The sequence below is a fragment of the Monodelphis domestica genome, chromosome 4, assembly GCF_027887165.1.
Source record: "Monodelphis domestica isolate mMonDom1 chromosome 4, mMonDom1.pri, whole genome shotgun sequence".
NCBI classification, from domain to species: domain Eukaryota; kingdom Metazoa; phylum Chordata; class Mammalia; order Didelphimorphia; family Didelphidae; genus Monodelphis; species Monodelphis domestica.
Window position 1 is genome coordinate 75,625,500 of NC_077230.1, and position 15,339 is coordinate 75,640,838.

The 15,339-nt window shown below is 38.9% G+C and overlaps 1 protein-coding gene across 2 annotated transcripts in view; it reads right to left on the reverse strand.

Annotated features, from left to right (window-relative positions):
* The window catches only part of CCDC191 (coiled-coil domain containing 191), a 120,322-nt gene that overhangs the window by 69,961 nt on the left and 35,022 nt on the right, over window positions 1-15,339 (reverse strand). For both annotated transcript variants that reach the window (XM_056793488.1, XM_056793489.1), the window contains one exon: window positions 2,208-2,398. In XM_056793488.1, the coding sequence (XP_056649466.1) occupies window positions 2,208-2,398 (191 nt within the window). The remainder of the gene's footprint in view (window positions 1-2,207; window positions 2,399-15,339) is intronic.

A 15,339-nucleotide genomic window follows, 5' to 3' on the forward strand; every position in this document is an offset into this window, starting at 1 on the left:
TGAGAACACTGATCATTGATGAAGGAGCGGTCAGTCCAAACAAAGCACCTGCCCAGGGTCAAGGGTTGGGGAAATGGTGGGGAGAGAGAAGAGAAGATAAAGGCCCAGAATCACTAAATTGGGAAAGGAGGCTGTGCAAAGAAAGACATGATGAATAATATTAAAGATATGAATAATATTAAAGATAAGCTTTGTTTTTTCATAATTTATCTAGGATTGGCTCAGATGCCTCAGATGCAAGAGGGCATATCTGAAACATTTTCAATAAAAGAGGCCTTAGGAGACCCCAAAATAGAATATTATCACCAATTTCAAAGTGTGATTCTAATTTTTGGTTGTACTCAAATTCCTCCCTCTGCCCCCTTTTCTCTCACTTCAAGAAGAACTGAAAATCTTCTTTGATACACACTTGTACAATACTGTTTTTTTCTTTTCTTTTTGTTTTTTTTTAAACCCTTACCTTCTGTCTTAGGATCAATACTGTGTATTGGTTCCAAGGCAGAAGAGTGGTAAGGGCTAGGCAATGGGGGTTAAGTGTCTTGCCTGGGGTCACACAGCTGGGAAGTGTTGAGGCCAGATTTGAATACAGGATCTCCCCTCTCAAGACCTGGCTCTCCATCCACTGAGCTACTGTAAAAATGGAGATTTGAACCCCAGACTTCAATCCCCAGAAGTCCTTGGCAGGTCCCAGAATTCCCTATAATCTCACCTGAGTCCTCACCCGAGTGTGAGATCACAATTTGTATTTAAACTGACTGTAACACCTACTCCTTCTCTTCCTGTACTTGGAGATTGCAAAGATGTAGTGAGTAGACTAAGCGCAGGGGTTCTGAATTTGGCTTTCAGCCATGGGCACGTGGTTTATTGTTTTGTATCCTTGATTTCTAATAATCTTAATAAACCTCTAAAAATATAATACTTTTGGTAGAGAAACTAATTTAACTGTTACACTACCCAGCTGCCCCCTTTTTCTTTTTCTTTTAAAAGAAATTGTCAAGAGTAAGTCAACAGTAAAACTGCTGCATCATGAGTACAGGTGCCTCAAAAGGAACACATACAGTGCCCTGCTATGGAAGTCTTTTCTGAATCCTTCTAGTGACGAGAGTCTTCTCCCAATTATCTTCTAATTATTTTTCACTCATTTATTGTTATTCATTCATTGTTCCTTCATTGTTCCTCTAGCACTACTTGAATAAACTTTTTGTTAAAAAGAGAAAGTTTTGTTTCACAAATCTCATTGCCATGAATACAAAAAGTTCAATTCATTTAAAAATGTTCAGTTAATATTAAAGACATGAACTAGGTATGGGCTATACAGAGATTTAAAAAGCGAGAATATTTGGTTTAAAGGGCTTATAATCTAAGAAGAGAAAAGTAATAATAGTGATGCATACTGATACAACTTAGAATATAATTAAATGGAGAGGTCAGAGTGGCATTCAAGGAAAGAAGCATCCCTCTTTGTAGATGCATGGAGTCAGGTGAGGGAAGAAGTGTGACTTACAAGTAGAATTCCTAAAAGTGAGTAGTGAGAAATGAGACTGAGAAAGGAAGAGGGAGCCAGACTGTAAAAAGCTTTAAACACCAGGCTCAGGATCATCAAATTGTAGAGTTGGTAGGAACATCATCTAAATAGAAATCCTCTCTACACTATTCTGATGAGGATTCTCTCAACCTCTGCTAATGAAGCATACTTGAGGCAAATCCTGCTTTTAGGAGGCTTTTAATTGTTAGCTCTCACAACAGCTGAATGCTTTCAGAATTCTTATTTTCCTTCAGTGGTCAATGGATGTTTCATTCTTTGTGGAAAGCTTTCTCTGAAACCCATGACTGGTGCTTTCTAGTACCTTGGGTAACCTTATTTTTTTCTTATTTGTATTCATCATTTGTTTTCATCTCTCCACAAAATGTACAGTCCCTGAAGGAAGAGATCTTTTTATTTTAGTTTTTGTACACCTACCACGATGTCAAAGATTTTAATAGATGTTTGTAAAACCAAACTGTCAAATCTCTGCCCACCAGACCTGGAGTTAGGAAGAACTGGGTTCAAATTCTGGCTTTGCCATTTATTAACTTGTGTGACTTTGGGGAAGTCACTGTACCTCTCTGTGCATTTGTTCTTCAACTTTGAAATGAAGAGGTTGGACTAGATAGCCATTGAGATCCCTTCCATATCAAAATCTATGAAAAAGTCTGAATGTTCATACCTGAATTGATCCCTCAAAAAAGCCTCCATGTCTCGAGTCTCCCGTGCTAATTTCTGACCTCTTGTGTAGTCCCTCCAGGCTTGCAGGAACTTCATCTGACATTTCCAATTTGCAAGGGTCTCAGCTTTGCTCATCTTAAATTTGCGTTCAAAAACCTCCTTATTCCAGGCAGAGAAATACTTTTGTAGACACTGCATTGAGAATATTTAGAAAACAATCACATTTCAGGGTTAAGGAGAATTTTTAAAAATCTGTTTATATATCTACATCTCTCTGACTGTCTCTCTCTCTCTTCCTCTCTTCCTTCCTTCCTTCCTTCCTTCCTTCCTTCCTTCCTTCCTTCCTTCCTTCCTTCCTTCCTTTCTCTCTTCCTCTCCCTCCCTTCCCCCCACCTCTCTCTCCTGTACCTATTCAATTTTCTCTATAGACACTTCCTTATTTAAAAAAAATGTCATGCTAGAAGGCAGAAAAGACAATTATATATCAAAGATTATTCTACAATTGAGATCTCACTGATTTTTAAAAGATGAATCTAATTCTTTGGTTTAGAAAGAAGTTGGTAACAAGTTGGTTGTTACAGCACTATTTGAATAGACTTTTTGTTAAAAAGAGAAGTTTTGTTTCACAAATCTCATTGCCATGAATATGCTTAGAACAAAAGGTTCAATTCAATTCACTTAACTTAATATTCAAGGATATGAACCAGGTATGGGTATAGAGAGATTTTTTAAAATGAGAGTGTTTGCTTCAAAGGATTTATAATCTAGAAAGGGAAAAGTAACAATAATAACGATTTTGATGATGATATAATTTAGAATGTGATTAAATTAAGAGGTCCGAGTGGCATTCAAGTTTTTTTCATTAATTACATTGTAATTTCTTTCTTTCTTTCAAACTTTTACCTTTTGTCCTAGAATTGATACTAAATATCTGTCTAAGGTAGAAGAGTGGTAACGACTAGGCAATGGGGGTTAAGTGACTTGTCCGGGGCCACACAGCTAGGAAGTGTCTGAGGTCACATTTGAACCCAGGTCCTTCTGACTCCAGACTTGGTGCTTTATTCATTGTGCTACCTAACTGTCCCAACACTGTAATTTCTTTTCTTTTCTCTTCTTTTTGTTTAAACCCTTGCCTTTGTGAAGATTAAATTTAACTCTCCCCTGATTGTGAAAATGAAATTAACTCTCCCCTGATTGTGAAGATTAAATGGTAACCCCTGACTATTTTTTGGATACCCTACGTAAAGTTGAATATGGAGATCTGCCCATTTTTAGATCTAATCACCAAAAGTGTAAACATCCCACTTAATCATTGAGTGGGAGGTCTGTGACCACGTGTGCAATAGTGGGTGATGAATCAGAATCGGCTGACTGCCTTCTGGGCAGTCCTAGAGCAGAGCGTCAACTGTGATTGGTAGATTTAAAATTAGGGGAAGACAGGAAGTGGCGGAAGAGAAAATGTCTTTAAAAGGGAGTGACAACTTCCTGAAGGAGTTCAATTCTTCATGCTTTTGAGTTGAGACTGGTGAAGAGGGGCAGAAGGATCTGCTGACTGGACCTAAGATCCTGTGTCTTTAAACTGACACCTGGTAAGTGCAAAACTGACTCTTAACTGCTGGATATTGAGAAGAGACTAACCTCAGGAGAGACCTATCCGCTTGAGAGAGATTCCCTGCATCCCCAGGGCCTCTGCGACAAGGGCCAAGGCCCCTCTGGTTAAGAACTAACTCTCCCTGCCCAGGGCCTGGAGATATATTAGTGTTTAGGCTATATATATCTTACCTTATTCTCTCTCTGATTTCTTACTTCACTCTTTCTACAATTTGTAAATAAATTGTAAATAAAGCTCTTTGGAATTAATTAAATTCCTGGCAACTACACTCTTAAACAATCAAGTCCAACCCTTAAGAAATAACCCCTTTTCCCCTCTTACACCTTCCATCTTAGAATCAACACCATGTATTCTAAGGCAGAAGAGCAGTAAGGGCTAGGCAATGGGAGTTAGGGGACTTGCCCATAGTCACACAGCTGGGAAGTGTCCAAGGCCAGGATTGAGTCTCTAGGTTTGAACCCTGTAATTTCCAATCTTGACTGGGATGGATAGATAGGCAGACAGCTATGTATGGAATGTTCTCAGGGATATATTTTTTTTAAGTCTGCCTTACACAAACTATTTTCTTTGTGACCCAGCTTTAAGGTTTAGATTCATATGACTACATTCATATTGAGGAGAGTACAGTAGATTTGGAGAACCTAAGTTCTAGTCTTGGCTTTTCCAATGACTATTTGTGTGACTTTGAATAAATCACTTAACGGCTATGAAACTCAGTTTATTCATTAGCAGAAGAGATCATAACGTTATGGAATATGGAGGAAGTGCTTTAGTACTCATAAAGTCCTCTCTATACTATGACCCCATGGGGCTAAGCAGGAGAAGGCTGGGATTTGGTGGATCCCTCTATGCTATGACTTTGTGACACGGGCTGGCCTGAGCAGAGCCAGACCTCCCCTGGGGGCGTGCCTCCTGGGTGGGGTGGGGGGTTGGACCCTCTCGTGGCTCTTGGCATCTGTAAAATGAGGGAGGCTGAGCCAGTTTTTTTTTGGAGGGGGGGCTGCTCTTTCAGGCCTCTTCTTCCTACTGTGTCCATAGGGTGGGCAATATCAAAGGGAAGGGAAGGACATCCTCCCCCTGCTCTCACTCTTCTACCCTGGGGTCATTTTCTTCTTTTCAGGGTCACTCCTCCTCAGTTTCAGGTACTAGAGGTGACCCTCATGAGGCTGGGGTGTCTGATTCCTGCTAATGACCCTGGAGCCAGAAGAGTGGGCTGGATGGGGTGGCCAGCCAGCTCTACAGGAACCAAGCAAAGCTGTGAACCTCATCACCACCCCTTCTTCAGAGACTGAGGAAGCATGAGGGGAAAGGAATTATGTCTTGCATGTGGTGGGACTTAAGTATACTGGAATACTTGGGATGATATCTTTAAAAAAAAAAAGGAATCCTGATCTTCCTTAGAATCAATGCTAATTATTGGTTCCAAGGCAGAAGAACTTTAAGGATTAGGTGTTTGGAGTTCAGTGACTTGCCCAGAGTCACCTAGCTAGGAAGTGTCTGAGTTGACATCTGAACCCAGGACCTCCTGTCTCTAAGCCTGGTTTTCAATCCACTGAGCCACCTGGCTGCTCTGTGATTGTCTTTTGACATAAATGTTTCTATGTAAAGCTAATCTGTTAGTGGTGGGATGGAGCTGTGGTATAAGAGACCACCCCCTACAATGAAGGAAATATTGTCAGTGGGGATTGGAATAATTTGCATGGTTTCTAGACATCTCCAAATCTCCTTAAGGGCACTGGAGAATCCTGAGGGAGTAGTGTGATCCCAGCCCAGGTACTGGGGGCCATGTGGTCAAGTGTTATACAAGTCTTATCTTCATTTTATAGATAAGGAAACTGAGGCTCAGCTAGGTTATAGAATTTGTCCATCGTGAGTACAGGAACTAGACCTGAACCCAGGTTTCTAGAATCTAAACTAAACTCATGATGCCATTTTGGCATCATTATTAGTAATAGTAGGCAATACTCACCAAAAATGAAACAAAAGCATTTTCTTTATTTCCTAAAACCATTAAATTGTTTTTGAATACATTTTTTTCAGGCTATCTGACTTCTATGCCTTCAGAAGAAAAGAAAATGGAAGAATTAGAAAAGACTCCTTCCCTTAATTCCTTTCCCAAGGGAAAGATGGATATATCTTTGTTCCACTGAGGAAAAAGGAAAGGGAGAGATTTGACAGACTCTGGGGACCACTTTCTTTTTCTTCTTCTTCTTCCAAGGATTAGCTTATGAAAAACTTTCCTATTTGCTTCTCTTCCTCAGGTCTCTTTGTCAGAATTTGCAGAAAACAATGCTTTATGCTGTGTATTTGTACTGACTCCCTTAGGTATCTACCTTGTCTTTTTGTACTTTTGCTATGGTGAGCACGGCTTCACCAAGAGAAAGCACATTTATAAAACACCCTAAACACTTAGTTGTGTCTATTCTTTCACTCTCTTCTTTGATTCTCTTGGCTTTTAAACAAGCTTACTTAAAAAAAATTCCCAGCAGCCATCATCTCTTAAACATCACAGCTGTGCAAATGATTATGATTTGATATGTGTGAATGAAGAATAGGCAAACTTGTGGGAAGAAATGTTTCTAAGTTTATGACCACCGTATTTAGAAAGAAGAAAAGAAATACCCAAAAGAAGGCTGTTCAGATGCAGAATGATTTCTAAGTGGGATGTCCCCCCCACTTTGAGATCTTCCATGAGACATCATTTGGTCTTTTAAAGATTCCACTCAAGAGAACATACGACAGCTTACCCTGCTAAATTTATTACATGCACTGGAGTTGCCCTCATTCTGTTGGCAAGAGAAGCTCTTTCCTGAAGTGTAATCACACTGCTGTCACTGGAAATGATTGACGTTAGATAGAACAGCAATTTACCATCTAATCTGCGTGGTAATTCTAACCCTGTCACTAGAGATGCTTAGTCTGATTAATGAAGTGGGGAACTCATCAGAATTCCTTAGCTATTTCCCTTTTGTCTCAAAGCTCAGTAGTAATTGCATCAAAATTCTCAGTCATGGAAAGATAAACAATGAATTGTAAAGAGGACAAAAATGTCAACAAGTTTACAATGTATTTTTGCCAAACAGAACTATATGTGGTGCAACTAGTAGGCTTAAAAGGTTGGTAAAGGCCTTTTTTCTTTCGGTGTAGTCTGGACCTTCCCTGCGGCACAGACCATCTCCATCCCTAAGAAGCCCTTTCTGGCTGCTGTCTTTCTTTTCTCAACAAAAATCCTAGAAAAACCTGCCAACACAGCTTGACCAGCTGACCCCCCACTTTCTCTTGTCTTTACTTCTTCATCTTTTGCTTCCAACTTCACTACAACTGGAACTGAGCTCTCCAAAGTTACCAGGGATATCAGATCCCAGACTGAATGGCCTTTCCTCAATCCTCTTCATTCTTGACCTTTCTGCTGCGTTTGGCACTACTGATTCACACTCTTGGACAACTCTGTCCTCTTTGGCCCTTTGTGATGCTGCTCTCTCTTAGTAATCCTACATGTCTGGTGGCTTATTAGCTTCCTTTGCTGCCTCATCCTGCCCACTAATTGGGTGTTTCCCAAGGCTCTGTCCTGGTCCCTTTCTCTACACTCTCACTTGGCAACTTCATCAAGTGCCCTTGGGTTTAACTAACAACTCCATGCAGATGACTCACGGATCTATATATCCAGTCCTAGTTCTCCCTTGAGCTCCAATCTCCCATATCACCAGCTATCTACAGGATATTTTTCTTCTTTCTCTCTCTCTCTCTCTCTCTCTCTCTCTCTCTCTCTCTCTCTCTCTCTCTCTCTCTCTCTCTCTCTCTCTCTCTCTCCTATCTCTCTCTCTCTCTCTGTCTCCCCATCTCTGCATCTCTCTCTCTCTCTCTCTCTCTCTCTCTCTCTCTCTCTCTCTCTCTCTCTCTCTCCCCCCTCTCTCTCCCCCCCTCTACCCCCCCCTCGGCCTATGTCTCCCTCATTTCTTTCTCTCTCTCTCTGTCTCTGTCTCTCTTTCTCTCTCTCTCTCTTCCTTTCTTTCTTTCCTCCCTCCCTCTCTCCCTCTTTCTCCCTTACCTTCCATCTTAGAATCAATACTTAGAACCAATCTTTTTTTCTTTCTTTTTTGTAAACTTTGCCATGTGTCTTAGAATCAATTCTTAGGACCAACTTTTCCTTCCTTCCTTCTTTCCTTCCTTCCTTTTTTTTTCTTTCTTTCTTCTCTTACCTTCCATCTTAGGCTCAATTCTAATCAATTGGCTCCAAGGCAGAAGAGTGGTAAGGACTAAGCAATGGGAGTTAAGTGACTTGCCCAGGATCACACAGCTAGGAAGTGTCGGAGGACAGATTTGAACCTAAGGACTTCCCATCTCTAGGCTTGGCTCTCCATCCACTGAGCTACCCAGCTGTCCTGCTCCTTCTCCCCCTCCCCATTTCAAAGAAGATGCCCTGTAGGCATTTCAAACTCAACCTGTCCACAACAGAGCCTTTCCTGCCAAACCCACTCCTCTTTCAAACTTTCTTATTTCTGTATTGGGCACCATCATCTTTTCCTCAGATTCACAATCTCTGGGTCATCCTCAATTCCTCACTCTTCCTCACTCCTCATAGTGAATCATTTGCCAAATCGCTCTGTCTCTAACTGCCCAGCATTGCTTGCATCTGCTCCCTTCTCTCCACTTACCCTAGCCACGACCCTATCTCATGACTCTCACATGGTCTATCTCACTATGGCACAGTCAGACAGTTCTTACTGCTCCTCAGATATGGCACTGTTTTCTGCCTCTCTGCCGGTGTCCTGGTTGCCCCCATGCCTGGCGATCCTCGCTTACAGCCTTCCCCTCCCTGTCTCCTATGTATCTTTACACACACATGTTGTATTCCTCTCCCATGACCCCAGGAGAATGTAATCTATTTGAAGGAAAGTTCTGTCACTTCTTAGGGCCCTGGGAAACTCTCTAACGCTGCAGAAAAGTTGCTTACTAATAATGGGTGGATGAAATTTCCTTTCTACCCTGAATAAGTCATGGGTCAATCAATCAACACAGAACTGATTAAGTCGCCCCTTTGTGTCCAGCGCTCTGCCAGGTATGAGGGAGACAAAGGCAAAGGTGAAGCCAGTTCTACCCTCAAAGAGATTTACCTGAATATCTATCTGTGAGGTCCTTAAGAACCATGTGGGAGAAGAATAAAGGTAACACCATTAAACATGCCTGACTGGTACTGTAAGATGATGCTATGTCAGAGGTTAATTAGGTATCTGTTTGAAGCCTTTTGGGGGGAACTGCACTGCTTTTGTTTTTTGGCTTGGTGGGATTTAAGCAAAGGAGGAAGCATCTAAATTGTAGGAGGGAGGGGAATGCAATTCTTTTCTGGAAAGTTTTAGAGAATAGACTCCATTTGCAATCATTTTTGAAATGCAAAATCTCATCAGGACAATTTCAGAAGCTGATGACAAGGAGTAAAATATCTAAAGATGTGTGATCATAAAAACTCACACAATATTCTGAGAAAAAATAACTCTGATATTCACAAAACTAATGTTTACTAAGCTGGAGCCCAACAAAGATGCCAGGGAAGCTCATTGTCTTCCTTTTCTATTTAGTCAAAAGTTGTCAGAGAGCAAGAATATATAGAAATAAAGAAACAAAGAACATTCCCAGTAGCAATAAGAAATTTGATATTTGCCTAAGAATAGGAGGCTCTATAACACCATTCAAAACTGCCTAACATATACAAAATGTTCCCTATAGGAAAACCCAACACCTATAAGGGCTCAGGTCTTTTCCACATGGTCTACTTGACATTCCTCAGTGGTCTGATTTGCAACCAAGCGTTTCTTGCATTTCCTTGCTAAGCATTAAATAATATCACTCACTGGAGGATAACTGTCAAGTTCTCACTCAGAAATGGTTTTGTTTCAGTGATAAGATGATGACTCGGGTAACTGAAATCTTTGGCAATGAAATTTGGGAGAGGGGGAATATCACTACAGTTATCATAGGCTCATCAAAAAGAAAAATAATCCAGGTTTTCTTTCAGTATGGCCTCTGTGTTCCCATGGTTCAGCTTAATGGTCTTTAGGTAAGCTCCGTACAACATTAACAATGATGTTTTGGAGGCAATTATTTCCTTACCCTCAGACAAAAAATGTAAAAAGTAGAACAGACCCTTTGACTTCTATAAATGGCTCCCTTCGGATCTTTCTTTATTCTCTTCAAATTTCAGAAGTAGGATCAGAGGCTTTTAGAAATTTTTAAGAAAACATAAAAGCTCCATTCCAGAGTTGGGTGAGAATTAAGAAGACTACATTTTGAATAGCTTAAGACTTTTCATCCACGGTCCCTTGTTGTTTTGCTAATTAGCAGTGGCACTTCTATGTGGATTTCTGGATCTCCCAGGGAGATTTCATTGCAGGATCAAAGAAAGATGAGATAGGTTCAAAGTAGAATGCTTCTTAACAGACATTTCTAATGAAAAAAAAAATCTTTGCAAATAAGTGTGTGGGAGAAATGCCTAAATAGAATTACACCTGGATTTGTATTTCAATAAGATATCTTGCACTGTTTCCCTCAGAGAGGAAGTCTCATTTAACAATCTGGTACAGATTAGAGACTGTTGGGGGACTGACAGAAAGAAGGACAGGCCATAAATAAATCTGAATAAAAGACAAACAAATAAACTAAAGATCTGTAGCACCAGTACTTCCTAGAAACAGCTTCTTTTAAGTCTTTCTGCAAATGTTATTGATTTGGGAGTTTATGCTGGTGAACCAATTTCCTTGAGTTGATGACAATTTTTAGCTGCAAGCTGCCAGGACATTTTTAAGAAAATCTGTTATCTAGTATGTACCTTGAAAGGCAGCTAAACATCTTAGAATCAAGGCTGTTGTAAATCTATAATCTACCACTTGGACCATGCAGGGGACAGGGGAATCTAGGGCCATTCCAAAGGCATAGACTGAAACCAAATTAATACAAGTGCACTGGGTACCCTTGCATCTGCTTCAGGGTATCAGTTTTTGACTCAAGAATGTTCTAAGTCAGAATAATCTAGTTGAGGAATATATGCATGTTTTGGAACTCTGCTGGGAAGTTCTAGGCCATGCTGAGAAAAAGGAGCATGTTGTAAAGGTCCAAGAGTTGCACTTAGGAATCATGAAAACCTGAGTTCCAATCCTGCCTCAGACATTTTCTCGATCTATGACCCTGGGTAGGTCATTTAATACCTCTAGGATTTAGTCTCCTCATCTGTTAATTGAGGGGTTGAACTCAATGACCTCTAAGATCCTTTTGAGTTCTAAATCTGTGATTCCATGACCTATGAGCTTATAGGCATAAAGAAATTTGAACCAAACTAGATTCCCAGTGAAATGTAGAGGCAGTGTGTGATAGAGAGAAAGAGCCCAGATTTGGAATCAAAAGACATGAACACATCACAGCTATAACAAGAAAAGGTTAGATTAGATTATGCTGGAGGTTCCTTTTAGCTCTTAAAATCCTAGGATCTATACAGAATGGCTGCTTCATATAATAGCTGACTTTTATGGATTATCCACTAATCTGGAGATATGTTTGTTTTTATAGTCTTTGAAACAGAGTGTGCCAATTTCTTCATCTTCATCAATATTAACTAATAATTCTGGAATTATTCTTAATTCCAGAAAAGTAGACAGGGGGTAGCAGGGTAGCTCAGTGGATTGAGAGCTAGATCTAGAGATGGGAGGTCCTAGGTTCAAATCTGACCTCAGACATTTCCTAGTTATGTGACCCCGAGCAAGTCATTTAATCCCCATTGCCTAGCCCGTACCACTCTCCTGCCTTGGAACCAATACAGAATACTAATTCCAAGATGGAAGGTAAGGATTAAAAAACAAAAAGTAGACAAAACCATAAGAAGGAATTTTGAAATGTTTGGTCAGTGATTTCAACCAGATGTAAAACCACTAGGTTTCTTATTAAATATTTTTATCCACTTATTTGCATGTTATCTTCTCCATGAGAAGGTTAGCACTTTTAAGAGCCTGGGTCATATTTTGTCTTTCTTTGTATTTCTAGCCTGGCATACAGTAGCTTTTAATAAATACTTGTTTATTGACTAAACTGATCCTTTTAATACATGGTTATAGTCATTACACTCTTCTGGTTTTGCTTATTTTGCTTTGTGTTAGTGCATTTTTTCATTTTTCTGTGAATATTCATTTTCTTAATTTTTCTTTTTTTTAAACTCTTAACTTCTGTCTTAGAATCATTATTAATTCTAGACACCTAGAAAGTGCCTGAGACCAGATCTGAACCAAAGTCTTCCAGACTCCAATCCTGGCACTCTATTTATTGTGCTACCTAGTCTCCCCAGTCATCATTTCTTTCTTGTTTAAAAAACTCCTTTTCTTCCATTTAAGAATCAATGCCAAATCTGAGGCCATATTTGAACCCAGAACTTCTGCCTTTAGGTCTGGCTCTCTATTCACTAAGCCACCTAGCTGCCACAATCATCATTTCTTCATATATAACAATATCCCAAAACATTTATAAATGATAGCTTTTTCAGTCATTCCCTAACTGATGGGTACCGATTGTGTTTTCAGATCTTTGCTTCCATAAAGAGTACTGCTGTGATTATTTTTGTATATTTTGGACTTTTGTTTTTGTCTTTGACTTCCTTGGCACTATATTACTAATAGTTTAATGAGAAGCACTGTCAGATATGTTTTTATTATATTTCACATAATTAACAGCAATAATGGAAAAACTGGAAATAACCTATGTGACCATTTATTGAATTGTAGCTAAATAAATTATGTTTTGCTAACTTAATAGTACATATTGGTGCCAGAAAAATGATAAATTGGAAGAATACAAGAAAATATGGGGGAAAAAATCTATGTGAAATGATAGGAAACAAGATTGGTAGAACCAGTGCTATACACTATGATTATATTATGTGTACACACACACACATATATAATGCATACCCATACATATACACATGAACACATCTGCATAATACACACATGTACAGATTATATACATATATGTAAGCACACATGTTCATACATACACTACCATACATACAAAGAATAAACAAAAAATTAAACTCATATCGCTATTGTACTTTGTTTACAAATTGTCACCTCAATCCTGTGAAGTATCACCCTGATTTTGCGAATGAGAAAAATTAAGTCTAAATAAGTCTAATCTTGCTCAAGATGATTTCATCAAAAATTCAAAGCAAAACAGATTAATGGAGTATGGGTGTCATCTGAAGGAAAACCCCTGATCCCTAGAAGTCTCTATCACCAAATTTGCCAATCTATTTATAAAAATGGTCACTTTGGCACCCAGGGCATTGTGGACTCTGTCAAAAGAGTATGGATAGCCCCTGGTATAACTACTATGGCCTCTAAAGTTTGTTCAGCCTGCTCCATTTGCCAGGCATATAACCAACATGCATTTCGTGGAAAAGCCTTTGGTGGGCGTCCTCTGGCTTATACACCTTTTGAACATCTACAGATAGATTTCATAACAATGCTAAAGGCTGGACATTATAAATTTTGTCTAGTAATAGTAGATCAACTAACAAGATGGCCGGAAGCATTTCCTGCAACCCGAGCCACAGCAGCTTTTGTTGCTAAAATACTTTTAAAAGAAATTATTCCTCGCTTTGGCCTGCCAGCACATATTGATTCAGATAGAGGAAGTCATTTTACTGATTCTGTCTTAAACCAGATATATTCTTGTTTGGGGATAACTCCCAAATTTCATGTTCCATATCATCCCCAGAGCTCAGGCCAAGTGGAGAAGATGAAGAAAGAACTTAAAACTATGATTGGAAAATTATGCACTGAGACATACTTAAAATGGCCTGAAATTCTCCCTCTGACCCTATTTTATCTTAGAAGCAGGCCTAGAGGAGACCAATACATCTCACCATTTGAGATGCTTTTTGGACATCCGCCTATACAGGCTAAACCTTTTCCCCCTGTATATACATCACTATTAGGGGGGAGATACTACTATTGCTTCCTATATACAGGAATTACAGCACAAACTGCGTGAACTTCATGAATCCGGAGCTGCAGTACAAGCCGGACCACTAGATTTTTCTCTTCATGAACTGAACCCAGGAGACAAAGTGTATATTAAAAATTTCAAGTGTACTAGAGCAACTCAGCCTTTGTGGGAAGGACTATTCCAAATATTGTTAACTACTCCAACATCTATAAGGGTTGGAGAGAAGGACTCTTGGATTCATTGCTCACATGTGAAGAAAGCATCTCCTGTTGGTACTGATTGACTGTACCCTGTCATATGCATTGGAGATAATAATCCATTGACAAGTGGATGCTGTTTTTCAAAGACACATTGAATTACTGATTTTTTCCCTTATTTTTATTATTTCTTTTCTTTTATTTTGATTAGAATATTTGATTTTTCTCATTTCTTGTACTAAAGGTACACATAATTAATATAATATTTTTTGCAGTAATACAAGTTTAATATATATATTCTTGCTATAATATCAATGCATACCCCAAAGCTTTAAACTACGGGAACCTGCCATTTATTGATAAAATGTTATGGGACTGTGATTAATGTTTATGTATGATTCCAGAAAAAGGGATAAAAAACAAGGAGCACAGACTTAACCTAAAAAGTGCCAAAAAGAACACACAGTAAATACTAATGTGAGACTCAAGGTTGCAATGCTTGACATATGTTAAGTTGTAGGACTTCCTTGTATCTACACTCTTTGAGAAGTATTCATACAACTACAAAATTTGACTATCATGCTGGCTCCCTATATCCCTGACAATGACAAAAAAGTCAGATGAGGGAATGACGCTTCCCTATCAAAATAGAATTCTAATTCTTTTCCTTCTTATATTATGGCAACTTCCTATAGTCTTGGCTGCAAATGGGTAATAAAATATTACTGCATTCTGTCCTACAGACTTGTGGGATAGAAATTACTTTAAATTGGACCTATACAAGGGCTTATTTTGAATTTTTTTTTCCTTGTGTTTTTGGTTGTGTTTTTCTCTTCTTTTGAGAATTGACTCATATACCCCCATAACTCAACATTGCATCCTGAGCTGAACTGGATGTTTTTTTAACACCTACTTCAGGGGGGATTGTATTTTAATTTAAAATCCAAGATTTTTGATCTTTTGTCTGAGATTGTATTTTTATAAAAATCCAAGATTTTGATTTTGTTCGAGAAAGGATCTTCAAGGAAGAAGCTTGCTAACTCCTAAATTCAGAGAATGAATAGTTGCAGAAAGATGCTGATAAATCCACACTACATCAAGAAGATTAAGAATGAACTTTGGATATGGTTGATTGAACTGAAGTTTGATTGAACATTTGTTATAAATGTACACATTTATGCCAAAAGGGGGACTGCCCCTAATTTGGCTTTCTGTCAATGCACCTAACAAAACATTGGTTTTGCTTTCTTTCTTTTCTATTCCTCCCTCACTACTCTAATTTCCTCTTAGAAAATTGAATATTATATATATCTGTAGTTAGAAGTGTGTTTAGGACTACA